At 54.8% G+C, this 16825-nt stretch overlaps 1 protein-coding gene across 1 annotated transcript; it reads left to right on the forward strand.

Annotated features, from left to right (window-relative positions):
- Positions 1–1843: 1843 nt before the first annotated feature.
- LOC139241433 (non-structural maintenance of chromosomes element 3 homolog) lies at positions 1844–15499 on the forward strand (the record flags this gene model as incomplete). The annotated part of the gene is made up of 6 exons (XM_070869994.1): positions 1844–1880; positions 1999–2248; positions 5372–5447; positions 9354–9467; positions 11621–11684; positions 15420–15499. Coding segments are annotated over exons 1-6 (621 nt in total), but the record flags the coding sequence as incomplete, so codon positions are not given.
- Between the last annotated feature and the right edge of the window lie 1326 nt (positions 15500–16825).

A 16825-nucleotide genomic window follows, 5' to 3' on the forward strand; every position in this document is an offset into this window, starting at 1 on the left:
ATTTAGCACAATGCCAGATCATGGCCCAGCTTACCTGCACTGCCCTCTGCCCCCGCACCAAGATGGCGGCGACAACGGGCTCTCTTCCTGCACCAAAATGGCGGCGGCAGGACCACCAGACTCTCCCGCAGCGTCAATGCTCTCGCCTCCTGTACAAAGATGGCAGCTGCACCAGCCTCTCGCCCTGCACCAAGATGGCGGCGGCAGGACCACCAGACTCTCCCGCAGCGTCAATGCTCTCGCCTCCTGTACAAAGATGGCAGCTGCACCAGCCTCTCGCCCTGCACCAAGATGGCGGTGCCTGGTCCTCCTCCTGCGTCAAGATAATCTCAAACCACGAAAGCAGAATAGTGTGCGTGCTGGAAGCGTGAAACATAAACAGCAAAGCCTGGGCAATCGCAGCAGCTCCGCCAGCGGCTGTGGAGGTAGAAACAGAGTTAATGTTTCAGGTCGATGACCTTTCGTCAGAATGGAAAGATAATCACTCCTCCTGCATTAAGATGGCGGCGATGCCAGTTTTTTCCCTCCTGCTTAAAGATAACATCTCCTCGAGTAAGATGGCGACGGATTCCGTCTGGCTCTACCTCATCATCGTCATCGGCAGTCCCTCGGAATCGAGGAAGACTTGCTTCCACTCTTAACACGAGTTCTCAGGTGATGGTACAGTCCAATACGGGAACCACAGTCCCTGTCACAGGTGGGACAGACAGTGGTTGAGGGAAGGGGAGGGTGGGACTGGTTTGCCGCACGCTCCTTCCGCTGCCTGCGCTTGGTTTCTGCACGCTCTCGGCGACGAGACTCGAGGTGCTCAGCGCCCTCCCGGATGCACTTCCTCCACTTAGGGCAGGACTGGTCTTTGGGCCCAGGGACTCCCAGGTGTCGGTGGGGGATGTTGCACTTTATCAGGGAGGCTTTGAGGGTGGTCCCTGTAACGTTTCCTCTGCCCACCTTTGGCTCGTTTGCCGTGAAGGAGTTCCGAGTAGAGCGCTTGCTTTGGGAGTCTCGTGTCGGGGGCATGCGGACAATGTGGCCCTGCCCAGCGGAGCTGGTCGAGTGTGGTCAGTGCTTCGATGCTGGGGATGTTGGGCCTGGTCGAGGACGCTAACGTTGGTGCGTCTGTCCTCCCGGGGGATTTGCAGGATCTTGCGGAGACATCGTTGGTGGTATTTCTCCAGCGACTTGAGGTGTCTACTGTACATGGTCCATGTCTCTGAGCCATACAGGAGGGCGGGTATCACTACAGCCCTGTAGACCATGAGCTGGGTGGTGGATTTGAGGGCCTGGTCTTCAAACACTCTTTTCCTCAGGTGACCGAAGGCTGCACTGGAGGCGGTGTTGGATCCGCTTCCACCAATACCAATATGGCGAAAGAACATGTCTGCCTCAAGATGGCGGCACCAGCTTCTCTTCCTGCACAAGGAATGTGTCTCCTCCTCCTCCTCCAATGAGATGGCGAGGGCAGCAGCCCCCTTCCCTCCTGTACTAAGATGGCGGCGGCAGGTTGTCTTCCTGCAATAAAGCAGAATGCGAGCCCTCCTCTACTAAGATGGCGGCGGCAGGAGGTTGTCTCGCTGCATTAAAGCAGAATGTCTCTCCTTCCTGTACAAAGATGGCGGCGGCAGGTTGTCATCCTGCATTAAAGCAGAATGCGTGTGTCTCCTTCCTATACAAAGATGGCGGCGCCAGGTTGTCCGTCTGCACAAAGCTGGTGTCTGCCCCCCCCACCCGCCCTGTACGAAGATGGCGGCGGCACGTGATACCGCCGCGCCCCTCTCCTGCACAAAGATGGCGGCGCCGCCCGGTGGTCCTGCTGCATAAACCTTGCGTGTCTTCCTGTACCAAGATGGCGACCAATTCCACTGCGTATAGTGTCACCTGCTGTATGGAAGACAGCGAGCGGTACCGGCCTCTCTCTCTCTCTCTCTGGGTGTGTGTGTGTGCGTCTCTCTAGTTTTCTCTCTCTTTTGCCCCCTCTGTGCCTCCCCCCGCCCCCCCCAGCGCGCCGCCTGGAGAGAGAGCCGCTCCTCGCCGTGGCAACGGCCCCGCAAAAGCGCGTGACGTCAGCGCGCCGTGGGGCACCCAGCTGCGCGGGCCGGGGCCTGACGTCAGCGCGCCGTGGGGCACCCAGCTGCGCGGGCCGGGGCCTGACGTCAGCGCGCCGCGGGCGAAACGTCAGCGCGCACAAAAGGGGCGCCAGACAGCGAGAGAGCGAGCAGCCGGAGGAGAAGGTTCGCGAAAGATCGAGAAGGTTCGAGAGCGGGAGACAAGAGGCGCAGCGAGAGAGAGAGAGAGAGAGAGACTTGCTCGACCCCCAAGAGGAGGAGGGGGGAGGGGAGAGAATGACCTCTGAGGGGCCGGGGTCAGAGCCCGGGGTCAGGGGTCAGAACCACAATAACAACAACAACAACTTGGTATTTATACAGCGCCCTTGAAACGGAGCGAAGAGGTCGCCAAGCTCACCCACCGGGCGAGGCGGGTGACCGCCCCCTCTTCCCCCGAACCCAACTGGTCGGGGTTTTATTGAGCCTCGCCAAACCGTCGCCCGATTGGCCGAGCCGTTCCCAACTGAACAGCTCTCCCCCTGAACCCAACTGGTCGGGGTTTTATTGAGCCTCGCCAAACCGTCACCTGATTGGCCGAGCCGTTCCCAACTGAACAGCTCTCCCCCCCCCCCGAACCCAACTGGTCGGAGTTTTATTGAGCCTCGCCAAACCGTCACCTGATTGGCCGAGCCGTTCCCAACTGAACAGCTCTCCCCCTGAACCCAACTGGTCGGGGTTTTATTGAGCCTTGCCAAACCGTCGCCCGATTGGCTGAGCTGCTCCCAACTCTTGAACCGTTCCACAACCTATTTTAATTCTATCTTTAGACCGAGTGCGCCCTGCCCCACCCCTGCCCCACCCCTGCCTCCTTCCCTGCCTCCTTCCCGGTCAGGGCACCAGAACTTTGAAAGGAAACTTAGTCCATGTTAATCTTTGGTTGCCGGGGTGGGTGTGACGACACACTCCTATCCCTCCGGCGCCCGCCTCTGGCGGAAGGCAGCGAGTGTACTGGTGGACACCCGCGCTCCGTCTCCAAGGAGGACACCCTGGCGCGAACATAACTGCGGGAAGAGAGGGAAGGGAGTCGGGATGCCAAGCGACACTCCCCCCCCCCCCACCTTTTGACACTCAAACCCACAAATTAACAACTTAAAACCTTAACGAAAACTAGAATTTGGTTTCAACACCTCGACAGACCTCTGATCAGATTCACAGGTCCATATATTACAGGGACCTGTAGTGTACACCCAGTCGCATGATAGCTCCTCGATTGTGCCTTAATTCTTAACTTAATTCTTAAACTACGGAAACTTGAGGCCATCCAAAACTCGGCTGCCCCCGTGTCCTAACTCGCACCGAGTCCCACTCACCCATCACCCCCTGTGCTCACTGACCCGTGTCCTAACTCACACCAAGTCCCACTCACCCATCACCCGCTGTGCTCACTGCCCCGTGTCCTAACTCACACCAAGTCCCACTCACCCATCACCCGCTGTGCTCACTGCCCCGTGTCCTAACTCACACCCAGTCCCACTCACCCATCACCCCCTGTGCTCACTGCCCCGTGTCCTAACTCACACCCAGTCCCACTCACCCATCACCCCCTGTGCTCACCGATTTCAAAATTCTCATCCTGATTACAAAATCACTCCATGGCCCTTGCCCCCCCCCTCCCTATCTTTGTAACCTCCTCCAGCCCCTACACCCCTCCCTATCTTTGTAATCTCCTCCAGCCCCTACACCCCTCCCTATCTCTGTAACCCCCTCCAGCCCCTACTCCCCTCCCTATCTCTGTAACCCCCTCCAGCCCCTACTCCCCTCCCTATCTCTGTAACCCCCTCCAGCCCCTACACCCCTCCCTACCTCCTCCAGCCCCTACACCCCTCCCTATCTCTGTAACCCCCTCCAGCCCCTACACCCCTCCCTATCTCTGTAACCCCCTCCAGCCCCTACACCCCTCCCTATCTCTGTAACCCCCTCCAGCCCCTACACCCCTCCCTATCTCTGTAACCCCCTCCAGCCCCACAACCCCCGAGATGTCTGCGCTCCTCTAATTCTGCCCTCCTGACCATCCCTGATTATAATCGCTCCACCATCGGTGGCCGTGCCTTCTGTTGCCTGGGTCCCAAGCTCTGGAACTCCCTCCCTGAACCTCTCCGCCTCTCTCTCCTCCTTCAAGACGCTCGTTAAAACCGACCTCGTCAAACAAGCTTTTGATCATGTGCCTTAATTTCTTCGGTGCCTTGGTGTTAAATGTATCCGTTTGTCTGTAACACTGCTGTGATACGCTTTGGAACATTTTACTATGTTAAAGGCACTGTATAAATACAAGTTATTATTATTATCTGGACTCTTTGAACATAGAACAGGCGGAGGCCATTTGCCCCCTCGAGCCTGTTCTGCCGATCTGCGACCTACCTTTGGCCCAGATCCCTTAATACCTTTGGTTAACAGACAGCTATCAATCCCAGTTTTAAAGTTAACGATTGCCCAGCAACAATTGCAATTTACGGAAGAGAGTTCCAAACATTCTATCGCCCTTATTGCAAAGGGGATGGAGTATAAAAGCAGGGAAGTCTTGCTCCAGTTATACAGGGTATCGGTGAGGCCACACCTGGAGTACTGCGTGCAGTTTTGGTTTCCATATTTACGAAAGGATACACTTGCTTTGGAGGCAGTTCAGAGAAGGTTCACTCGGTTGATTCCGGGGATGAGGGGGTTGACTTATGAGGAAAGGTTGAGGAGGTTGGGCCTCTACTCATTGGAGTTCAGAAGAATGAGAGGTGATCTTATGGAAACGTATCAGATTATGAGGGGACTCGACAAGGTGGATGCAGAGAGGATGTTTCCACTGATGGGGGAGACTAGAACTAGGGGGCATGGTCTTAGAATAAGGGGACGCCCATTTAAAACTGAGATGAGCAGGAATTTCTTCTCTCAGAGGGTTGTAAATCTGTGGAATTCGCTGCCTCAGAGAGCTGTGGAAGCCGGGACATTGAATATATTTAAGACAGAGATAGACAGTTTCTTAACCGATAAGGGGGCGGGCAGGGAAGTGGAGCTGAGTCCATGATCGGATCAGCCATGATCGTATTAAATGGCGGAGCAGGCTCGAGGGGCCGAATGGCCGACTCCTGCTCCTATTCTGATGTTCTGATTGTTCTTTGTGTGTGGTATAGAAGTGTTTCTGAATGTGTCTCATTGTCCATTTGCCGGAGCCCCTGTAAACGTGAGAGCTCGTGATGTGGAGAAGTTGGCGTGAGCATGCAGTGGATCAGATGTGGTAACCTGTGTCTCTTCCCGCCCCCCTCGGGTCTCTTTGTTCCCAGTCTGCAGATGCCACGGGCAAGGAACTCCGCAGCGCATTCGAGCGGGCATCGCAGCTCACAGGCTGGCACGTCTCAGGTAAGCTGTGGGGCGGGTGGGGGGGGGGGAACGGGACATTCCTCTGTCGCTACACTGCTGCCCCCGTGTTCTAACTCGCCCCCAGTCCCGTTCACCCTTCGCCCCCTCCCCGCTGTGCTCGCTGACCGACATTGGCTCCCGGTCCGGCAAGGCCACCATTTCAAAGTTCTCCATCCTCGTGTACAATGGCCTCCTCGCCCGCCCCCCTCTATCTCTGTAACCTCCTCCAACCCCTACACCCCTCCCTATCTCTGTAATCTCCTCCAGCCCCTACACCCCTCCCTATCTCTGTAATCTCCTTCAGCCCCTACACCCCTCCCTATCTCTGTAACCTCCTCCAGCCCCTACACCCCTCCCTATCTCTGTAATCTCCTTCAGCCCCTACACCCCTCCCTATCTCTGTAACCTCCTCCAGCCCTTACACCCCTCCCTATCTCTGTAATCTCCTCCAGCCCCTACACCCCTTCCTATCTCTGTAATCTCCTCCAGCCCCTACACCCCTCCCTATCTCTGTAACCTCCTCCAGCCCCGACACCCCTCCCTATTTCTGTAACCTCCTCCAGCCCCTACACCCCTCCCTATCTGTGTAACCTCCTCCAGCCCCTACACCCCTCCTATCTTGCTAACCTCCTCCAGCCCCTACACCCCTCCCTATCTCTGTAACCCCCTCCAGCCCCACAACCCCCGAGATGTCTGCGCTCCTCTAATTCTGCCCTCCTGACCATCCCTGATTATAATCGCTCCACCATCGGTGGCCGTGCCTTCCGTTGCCTGGGCCCCAAGTTCTGGAACTCCCTCCCTAAACCTCTCCGCCTCTCTCTCCTCCTTCAAGACTCTCCTTAAAACCGACCAAAGTGACCCAGCCTTTGGCCGCCTGTCCCTAATATCTCATTACATGGCTCGGGGTGAAATAAAGTTTGGTTTATGCTCCTGTGAAGCTCCTTGGGATTTGTTACTAAGGTAAAGGCACCGGATGAATGTAAGTTGTGTGGTGAGTGCGAGTGAGCGTTGGTGTTGTTCAGGGGATAGGGTGGGTTAATTGGGCTCGGAAACACAAACCAGCTCATCTGTTCCACACCCCGGCTGATTGACTTTCGTACACCAAATCATGGGGCGGGGCGTGAAATGGGCTGCCTATTCGCTACCACCTGTTTAGCACCACTCTGGGCAGCACTCTCGCCTCTGAGTCAGAACGTTGTGGGTTCAAGTCCCCACTCCAGAGACTTGAGTACATAAATCTAGGCTGACACTCCAGTGAGGGAGCGCCGCACTGTCGGAGGGGCGGTACTGAGGGAGCCCCGCACTGTCGGAGGGGCAGTACTGAGGGAGCGCCGCACTGTCGGAGGGGCGGTACTGAGGGAGCGCCGCACTGTCGGAGGGCCAGTGCTGAGGGAGTGCCGCACTGTCGGAGGGGCAGTACTGAGGGAGTGCCGCACTGTCGGAGGGGTGGTACTGAGGGAGCCTCGCACTGTCGGAGGGGCAGTACTGAGGGAGCCCCGCACTGTCGGAGGGGCGGTACTGAGGGAGCCCCGCACTGTCGGAGGGGCGGTAATGAGGGAGCCCCGCACTGTCGGAGGGGCGGTACTGAGGGAGCGCCGCACTGTCGGAGGGGACGTACTGAAGGAGCGCCGCACTGTCGAATGAACCGTGTTTCAGATGAGATATTAAACCGAGGCCCCGTCTGCTCTCTCGGATGGACGTAAAAGATCTCGTGCCGCTGTGTCAAAGAAGAGCAGGGGGTGGGGGGGCGGAGCGGAGGGAGTTCACCATGGGACCAATATTTATCCCACAACCAACATCACAAAAAAAAACATGATCTGGGTCATTATCACATGACTGTTTGTGGGAGCTTGCTGTGCGCAAATTGCCTGCCGCGTTTCCTACATTACAACTGTGACCACACTCCAAAACAAGTACTACATTGGCTGTGAAGCGTTTTGGGATGTCCTGAGGCGGGTGAAAGGTGCTATAGAGACACAAGACTATGTTTTCAATCTCTCTCGGATAGGTGTCCGTCTTGGCCCAGCTTTGGGGCTGTATGTCAGGTTTGGCAGTCATCATTATCATCATCGGCGGTGCCTCGAAGCGAGGGTGACTTGCTTCCACACCAAAAAGGGATGAGTTCACAGGTGTATCAATGAAGGAGCTAATATTCCGGATCCCGAACTACATCCTGAAGGGAGGAAGATGCCTGTGAGTGGATTTTTTTAACGTGGGGTGACCGTTGCACACCAGCCACCACACGGGCTTGACAGAGGGAGGTCTGGGTCCAGGGGCAAGGGTTAACCAGGACGACTGGAGACCAGCTCTGCTGCACGGACCCAGTGCGCGCACACATACTGTGGCAGATGCAGTATAATGTGGATAAATGTGAGGTTATCCACTTTGGTGGCAAAAATACGAAGGCAGAATATTATCTGAATGGCGGCAGATTAGGAAAAGGGGAGGTGCAACGAGACCTGGGTGTCATGGTACACCAGTCATTGAAGGTTGGCATGCAGGTACAGCAGGTGGTGAAGAAAGCAAATGGCATGTTGGCCTTCATAGCGAGAGGATTTGAGTATAGGAGCAGGGAGGTCTTACTGCAGTTGTACAGGGCCTTGGTGAGACCTCACCTGGAATATTGTGTACAGTTTTGGTCTCCTAATCTGAGGAAGGACGTTCTTGCTATTGAGGGAGTGCAGCGAAGGTTCACCAGACTGATTCCTGGGATGGAAGGACTGACATATGAGGAGAGACTGGATCGACTGGGCTTATATTCACTGGAGTTTAGAAGGATGAGAGAGGATCTCATAGAAACATATAAAATTCTGACGGGATTGGACAGGTTAGATGCAGGAAGAATGTTCCCGATGTTGGGGAAGTCCAGAACCAGGGGACACAGTCTAAGGATACGGGGTAAGCCATTTAGGACCGAGATGAGGAGAAACTTCTTCACTCAGAGAATTGTGAACCTGTGGAATTCTCTGCCACAGAGAGTTGTTGAGGCCAGTTCGTTAGATATATTCAAAAGGGAGTTAGATGTGGCCCTTACGGCTAAAGGGATCAAGGGGTATGGAGAGAAAGCAGGAAAGGGGTACTGAGGTGAATGATCAGCCATGATCATATTGAATGGTGGTGCAGGCTCGAAGGGCCAATGGCCGACTCCTGCACCTATTTTCTATGTTTCTATATCGCAGTGTGGGCTGGCCCTGGTGCCCCTGGGCCCTCGCCTCTTCTGGGCCCTGAACTTACGCCTCTCCCCGAACCACCGGCCACCTTAAAGCAGTTTGCAGCCAATGAAGTACTTTTTGGAGTGCAGGCATGTGGGAAACGCAGCAGCCACTTTGCGCACAGCAAGCTCCCACAAACAACAATGTCATAACGATCCAGATAATCTGCTTTCGTGATGTTGGTTGAGGGATAAACATTGGCCCCAGGACACTGCGGATAACTCCCCCTGCGCCTCTTCAAAATAGTGGCCGTGGGATCTTTTATGTCCCCCTGAGGGGGCAGATGGGACCTCGGTTTAACGTCTCGTCTGAAAGACGGCACCTCCGGCAGTGCAGCACTCCCTGAGTACTGCTCTGGGAGTGCCGATCGTGATTTTTGTGCTCAAGTCCATGGAGTGGGACAACCTGCTGACTCCAGGGACGAGGGTGCCATCCACTTAGATGTGGACATTGAATTCTGTGACGTTGACTACTTTCTGTTCGCCCACCGATTGCTGCTGCCCTTGAGACGGGGCGGCCCTGCGGGTTGGGGCAGTCTGGCGCGTGTGGGATGCCGCGCGGTGCCATTGGCCAAGGCGGGCGGGCTGTGTCCGGGTGAAGGGAGCCTGTGGGCATTGCCCGCGGGGCTTCAGCAGCGGTCTTTGCTCCTTGCCGAGCCTGAGTCAAGCCATGTCGCCTTTCTTGCCCTCTGCAGCAGCAGCAGCAGCAGGACTCGGACGCGGACGATGTGGGCCCCTCCCAAACTCCCACCGGCTCGCAGTCCCAACACAGCCCGGACAAGCTGACGCCCGCCGCTGTCGACCGGAAGGTACCGATCCGCCTCTCCGTTTTGTTCCGCGCCGCTGTAACTCGGCTGTCCGCACTCTCACCGAATCTTACCGCGCAGGAGGAGCCCGTTTGGCCCATCGGGCCTAGAAACAGAAAATAGGAGCAGTGGGAGGCCATTCGGCCCCTCGAGCCTGCACCATTCAATATGATCCTGGCTGATCCTCTATCTCAACACCATATTCCCGCTTTCTCCCCATACCCCTTGATGCCTTTTGTTTCTAGAAATCTATCTGTCTCCCTCTTAAATATATTCAGTGACTTGGCCTCCACAGCCTTCTGTGGTAGAGAATTCCACAGGTTCACCACCCTCGGAGTGAAAACATTTCTCCTCATCTCGCTCCTAAATTTCCTGCCCCGTATTCTGAGACTGTGACCCCTTGTTCTAGACTTCCCAGCCTCGGGGGAAACATCCTCCAGTCTGTCCAACCCCGTCAGAATTTTATACCTTTCAATGAGATCCCCTCTCATTCATCTAAACTCCAGTGAACACAGGCCCAGTCGACCCAATCTCTCCTCATACGACAGTCCTGCCATCCCAGGAATCAGTCTGGTGAACCTTCGCTGCACTCCCTCTATGGCAAGTATATCCTTCCTTAGGTAAGGAGACCCAAACTGTGCACAATACTCCAGGTGTGGTCTCACCAGGGCCCTGTATAACTGGAGTAAGACCTCCTTGCTCCTGTACTCAAACCCTCTTGCAATGAAGGCCAACAGACCATTTGCCTTCCTAACTGCTTGCTCCACCTGCATGTTTGCTTTTAATGACTGGTGTACAAGGACACCCAGGTCCCTCCGTACATTCCCTGTGCCGGCTCTGTGAGAGAGCGATCCAATCAGTCCCACTCCTCCCTGCTCTTTCCCCACAGTTCTACACATACGAACATAAGAAATAGGAGCAGGAGTCGGCCATACGGCCCCTCGAGCCTGCTCCGCCATTTAATACCATCATGGCTGATCCGATCCACTTCCCTACCCGCCCCCTTATCCCCTTATCGATTAAGAAACTGTCTATCTCTGTCTTAAATATATTCAATGTCCCGGCTTCCACAGCTCTCTGAGGCAGCGAATTCCACAGATTTACAACCCTCTGAGAGAAGAAATTCCTCCTCATCTCAGTTTTAAATGGGCGGCCCCTTATTCTAAGACCATGCCCCCTAGTTCTAGTCTCCCCCATCAGTGGAAACATCCTCTCTGCATCCACCTTGTCGAGCCCCCTCATAATCTGATACTTTTCGATAAGATCACCTCTCATTCTTCTGAATTCCAATGAGTAGAGGCCCAACCTCCTCAACCTTTCCTCATAAGTCAACCCCCTCATCCCCGGAATCAACCGAGTGAACCTTCTCTGAACTGCCTCCAAAGCAAGTACATCCTTTCGTAAATATGGAAACCAAAACTGCACGCAGTACTCCAGGTGTAGCCTCACCAATACCCTGTATAACTGGAGCAAGACTTACCTGGTATATACCCAGTTCAGATCGATTCATATTTGCATTAACATTAGGAGCAGGAGGCGGCCATTCAGCCCCTCAGTCTTGTTCTGCCATTGAATTAGATCGTGGCTGAAATGAATCTTCACCCCATCTACCCGCCTTGGTTCCATATCCCTTGATTCCCTGATCTAACAAAAATCAGTTTTGAAAGCTCCAATTGACTCCCAGCATCCATAGCTTTTTGGGCTGGAGAGGGTGGGGGGGGGTGGGGAGAGAGTTGCAGATTCCCACTGCCCTGTGTGTGAAGAAGTGTTTCCCGACATCACCCCTGAATGGCCGGGCTCCAATGTGAAGGTGACGTCCCCTTGTTCTGGACTGCCCCCCACCAGAGGGAACAGTTTCTCTCGAGCCACCCGATCGAATCCTTTAATCCTCTCAAACCCCTCGATCAGATCATCGATTAATCTTCTACACTCGAGGGAACACAGGCCCGGTCTGTCCTCGGGATTTAACCCTTTCAACCCCGGTGTCATTCTGCTGAATTTCCGCTGCTCCCGCTCTCCAATGCCGATATGTCCTCCCTGAGGGGCGGGGGCCCCAGAACTGGGCGCAGTGACTCCAGGCGGGGTCTGTATTCCACCCCACCCCCCCCCCCCCCAACCCTCACGACACTAATGATCTTTTGCTTCATGTTTGACAGGTGAGTGAGGTGGTTCAGTACATCCTGATCATGGAACAGCGGAAGGTCCCGGTAAAACGCAAAGGTGGGTGAACCAGCTGGGTGAAAGTTGGCCCCAGCTGGCATGTTGTGTCCAATTCTGGGCACTGCACTTTAGGACGCGAAGGCCTTGCAGAAGGTGCACATGAGATTGACTAGAATGGTACCAGGGGAGCTCCTTCACAGCCAGCGAGCCAAAGGTGGGCAGAGGAAACGTTACAAGGGACCACCCTCAAAGCCTCCCTGATAAAGTGCAACATCCCCCACCGACACCTGGGAGTCCCTGACCAAAGACCAGTCCGCCCTAAGTGGAGAAAGTGCATCCGGGAGGGCGCTGAGCAGCTCGAGTCTCGTCGCCGAGAGCGTGCAGAAACCAAGCGCAGGCAGCGGAAGGAGAATGCGGCAAACCAGCCCCACCCTCCCCTTCCCTCAACCACTGTCTGTCCCACCTGTGACAGGGACTGTGGTTCTCGTATTGGACTGTTCAGCCACCTAAGGACTCATTCTAGGAGTGGAAGCAAGTCTTCCTCGATTCCGAGGGACTGCCTATGATGATGACCAGGGATGAGGGACTTCAGTGACGGGGAGAGACTGGAGAAGCTGGGGTTGTTCTCCTTGGAGCAGAGAAGGTGAAGAGGGGATTTGATAGAGGCGCTCAGAATCAAGAGGGGTTTAGAGAGAGTATATAAAGAAACACTATTTCAAATCCAAGGAAGAGGCATATAAATTGGCCATAAAAAGCAGCAAACCTGAGGTCTGGGAGAATTTCAGAATTCAGCAGAGGAGAACAAAGGGTTTAATCAGGAGGGGGAAAATAGAGTACGAGAGGGGGAACATAAAAACTGACTGCAAAAGCTTCTATAGATATGTGAAGAGAAAAAGATTAGTGAAGACAAACGCAGGTCCCTTGCAGTCAGATTCAGGTGAATTTATAATGGGGGAAAAAAGAGATGGCAGACCAATTGAACAAATACTTTGGTTCTGTCTTCATGAAGGAAGACACAAATAACCTTCCGGAAGTACCAGGCGACCGAGGGTCTAGTGAGAAGGAGGAACTGAAGGATATCCTTATTAGGCGGGAAATTGTGTTAGGGAAATTGATGGGATTGAAGGCCGATAAATCCCCGGAGCCTGATAGTCTGTATCCCAGAGTACTTAAGGAAGTGGCCCTAGAAATAGTCGATGCATTGGTAATCATTTTCCAACAGTCTATCGACTCTGGATCAGTTCCTTTGGACTAGAGGGTCGCTAATGTAACTTTTTTAAAAAGGGAGGGAGAGAGAAAGTGGGTAATTATAGACCGGTTAGCCTGACATCAGTAGTGAGGAAAATGTTGGAATCAATTATTAAAGATGAAATAGCAGCGCATTTGGAAAGCAGTGACACGATTGGTCCAAGTCAGCATGGATTTATGAAAGGGAAATCCTGCTTGACAAATCTTGAGAAATGTTTTGAGGATGTAACAAGTAGAGTGGACATGGGAGAACCAGTGGATATGATGTATTTGGACTTTCAAAAGGCTTTTGACAAGGTTCCACACAAGAGATTGGAGTGCAAAATCAAAGCACATGGTTTTGGGGGTAATATACTGACGTGGATAGGTTGGCAGACAGGAAGCAGAGAGTCGGGATAAACGGGTCCTTTTCAGAATGGCAGTAAGTGACTAGTGGGGTGCCGCAGGGCTCAGTGCTGGGACCCCATCTATTTACAATATACATCAATGATTTAGATGAAGGAATTGAGTGTAATATCTCCAAGTTTGCAGATGACACTAAGCTGGGTGGTGGTGTGAGCTGTGAGGAGGATGCTAAGAGGCTGCAGGGTGACTTGGACAGGTTAGGTGAGTGGGCAAATGCAGGGCAGATGCAGTATAATGTGGATAAATATGAGGTTATCCACTTTGGGGGCAAAAACGCGAAGACAGAATATTATCTGAATGGCGGCAGATTAGGAAAAGGGGAGGTGCAACGAGACCTGGGTGTCATGGTTCATCAGTCATTGAAAGTTGGCATACAGGTACAGCAAGCGGTGAAGAAGGCAAATGGTATGTTGGCCTTCATAGCTAGGGGATTTGAGTATAGGAGCAGGGAGGTCTTACTGCAGTTCTACAGGGCCTTAGTGAGACCTCACCTGGAATATTATGATCAGTTTTGGTCTCCTAATCTGAGGAAGGACATTCTTGCTATTGAGGGAGTGCAGCGAAGGTTCACCAGACTGATTCCTGGGATGGCAGGACTGACATATGAGGAGAAACTGGATCAACTGGGCCTTTATACACTGGAGTTTAGAAGGATGAGAGGTGGATCTCATAGAAACATAAGATTCTGACGGGACGGGACAGGTTAATGCGGGAAGAATGTTCCCGATGTTGGGGAAGTCCAGAACCAGGGGTCACAATCTAAAGATAAGGGGTAGGCCATTTAGGACCAAGATAGGAGAAACTTCTTCACTGAGAGAGTTGTTGAGGCCAGTTCGTTGGATATATACATCAAACACTCCCAATGCAGGTACAGGAGGTTAGATACAGAGTAAAGCTCCCTCTACACTGTCCCATCAAACACTCCCAGGCAGGTACAGGGGGTTAGATACAGAGTAAAGCTCCCTCTACACTGTCCCGTCAAACACTCCCAGGGCAGGTACAGGGGGTTAGATACAGAGTAAAGCTCCCTCTACACTGTCCCATCCAACACTCCCAGGCAGGTACAGGGGGTTAGATACAGAGTAAAGCCCCCTCTACACTGTCCCATCAAACACTCCCAGGGCAGGTACAGGGGGTTAGATACAGAGTAAAGCTCCCTCTACACTGTCCCATCCAACACTCCCAGGCAGGTACAGGGGGTTAGATACAGAGTAAAGCCCCCTCTACACTGTCCCATCAAACACTCCCAGGGCAGGTACAGGGGGTTAGAGACAGAGTAAAGCCCCCTCTACACTGTCCCATCAAACACTCCCAGGGCAGGTACAGCACGGGGTTAGATACAGAGTAAAGCCCCCTCTACACTGTCCCATCAAACACTCCCAGGTACTGGAATGGGAGCTTGACCCATGCCCTTGTGACTCCAAGGTAAGAGTGCTCTCATTGAGCCATTCCAGTTGGATTTACTGTTGGGCATCGTAGGTACCTTCTGGACGGAATAGCTCGGCTCTGCATGATGGGCGCATCTTTTCATTTGTTCTCGGGATGTGGGCATCGCTGGCAAGGCCGGCATTTATTGCCCATCCCTAATTGCCCCTTGAGAAGGTGGTGGTGAGCCGCCTTCTTGAACCACTGCAGTCCGTGTGGTGAAGGTGCTCCCACAGTGCTGTTAGGGAGGGAGTTCCAGGATTGTGACCCAGCGACGGTGGAGGAACGGCCGATATATTTCCAAGTCGAGGGATGGTGTGTGTGACTGGGAGGGGAACGTGGAGGGGGTGGTGTTCCCATGGACCTGCTGCCCTTGACCTTCTAGGCGGGTAGAGGTCGCGGGTTCGGGAGGTGCTGCCGAAGAAGCCTTGGCGAGTTGCCGCGGTGCATCTTGTGGACGGTGCACACTGCAGCCACGGTGCGCCGGTGGTGGAGGGAGTGAGTGTTGAAGGTGGTGGGGAGTGTGGCCCATCGAGCGGGGCTGCTTTGTCCTGGATGGTGCAACTCATCCGGGCAAGTGGAGAGCGTTCCATCGTGTGGAATTAAAGTCAAAGAGATGCAACTCGTGACAGGCCCAGATCACTTTGGCATTGTGTTGGGGTGAAAACTGTTCAAATGTGTTAAACCCTGACCCTGTGATATTCTTCCCGTCGGCAGATATAATCAAGAATGTGTTGAAGGACTACAGGTCGAGGTATACAGAGATCATGAAACGCACCACTCGAACCTTCCACCAGGTTAGTGTCCACCATTGACTGACACCCACTGTGACAGGCTCCTCTTGGCCCAACAACAAACTGTGGGGGTGGGGGGGGCAGGGGAGGGTGCAAGGGGGGGAGGGGAGGGCGCAAGGGGGGGAGGGGGTGCTTTCCCCCCCCCCACCCCCGCTCCAACTGGGGCCACTTGCTTATTGGTGACCGAATAAATGTGCTTGTCGTTGTGTGATGACGATTTCAGCATTTTCCACACATCTCACCGCTGCATTTGGTCATTGCGCCATTTTATTCCGTACAAGCTGGGCTGATGGCGGATTGTATCACCGATCGTTTCAGCAAGTCTGACTGTCTGCTTCTTGTGTTTTCTCTCATCATTTCATTCACTGTCTCTCCCTCCCAACCCTCTCTCTCTCCTCTCTCCCCCACCCCCCTCTCTCCCCTCACCCCCCCTCTCTCTCCCTCACCCCCCCTCTCTCTCCCTCACCCCCCCTCTCTCTCCCTCACCCCCCCTCTCTCTCCCTCACCCCCCCTCTCTCCCTCACCCCCCTCTCTCTCCCTCCCCCCTCTCTCTCCCTCACCCCCCCTCTCTCTCCCTCACCCCCCTCTCTCTCCCTCACCCCCCCTCTCTCCCTCACCCCCCTCTCTCTCCCTCACCCCCCTCTCTCTCCCTCACCCCACCTCCTCTCTCTCCCTCACCCCCCTCTCTCTCTCCCTCACCCCCCCTCTCTCCTCACCCCACCCCTCCTCTCTCTCTCCCTCACCCCCCTCTCTCTCCTCCCTCACCCCCCCTCTCTCTCCCTCACCCCCTCTCTCTCTCTCCCTCACCCCCTCCTCTCTCTCCCTCACCCCCCTCTCTCTCTTCCCTCACCCCCCTCTCTCTCCCTCACCCCCCCTCTCTCTCCCTCACCCCCCCTCTCTCTCCCTCACCCCCCTCTCTCTCCCTCAACCCCCCTCTCTCTCCCTCACCCCCCCTCTCTCTCCCTCACCCCCCTCTCTCTCCCTCACCCCCCCTCTCTCTCCCTCACCCCCCCTCTCTCTCCCTCACCCCCTCTCTCTCCCTCACCCCCCTCTCTCTCCCTCACCCCCCCTCTCTCTCCCTCACCCCCCTCTCTCTCCCTCACCCCCCCTCTCTCTCCCTCACCCCCCCTCTCTCTCCCTCACCCCCCTCTCTCTCCCTCACCCCCCCTCTCTCTCCCTCACCCCACCCCTCCCTCTCTCTCTCCCTCACCCCCCTCTCTCTCCCTCCCCTCCTCCCTCTCTCTCCCTCACCCCCCCTCTCTCTCCCTCACCCCCCTCTCTCTCTCCCTCACCCCCCCTCTCTCTCCTCACCCCCCCTCTCTCTCCCTC

The sequence above is a fragment of the Pristiophorus japonicus genome, unplaced genomic scaffold (genome assembly GCF_044704955.1).
Source record: "Pristiophorus japonicus isolate sPriJap1 unplaced genomic scaffold, sPriJap1.hap1 HAP1_SCAFFOLD_1072, whole genome shotgun sequence".
NCBI lineage: Eukaryota > Metazoa > Chordata > Chondrichthyes > Pristiophoridae > Pristiophorus > Pristiophorus japonicus.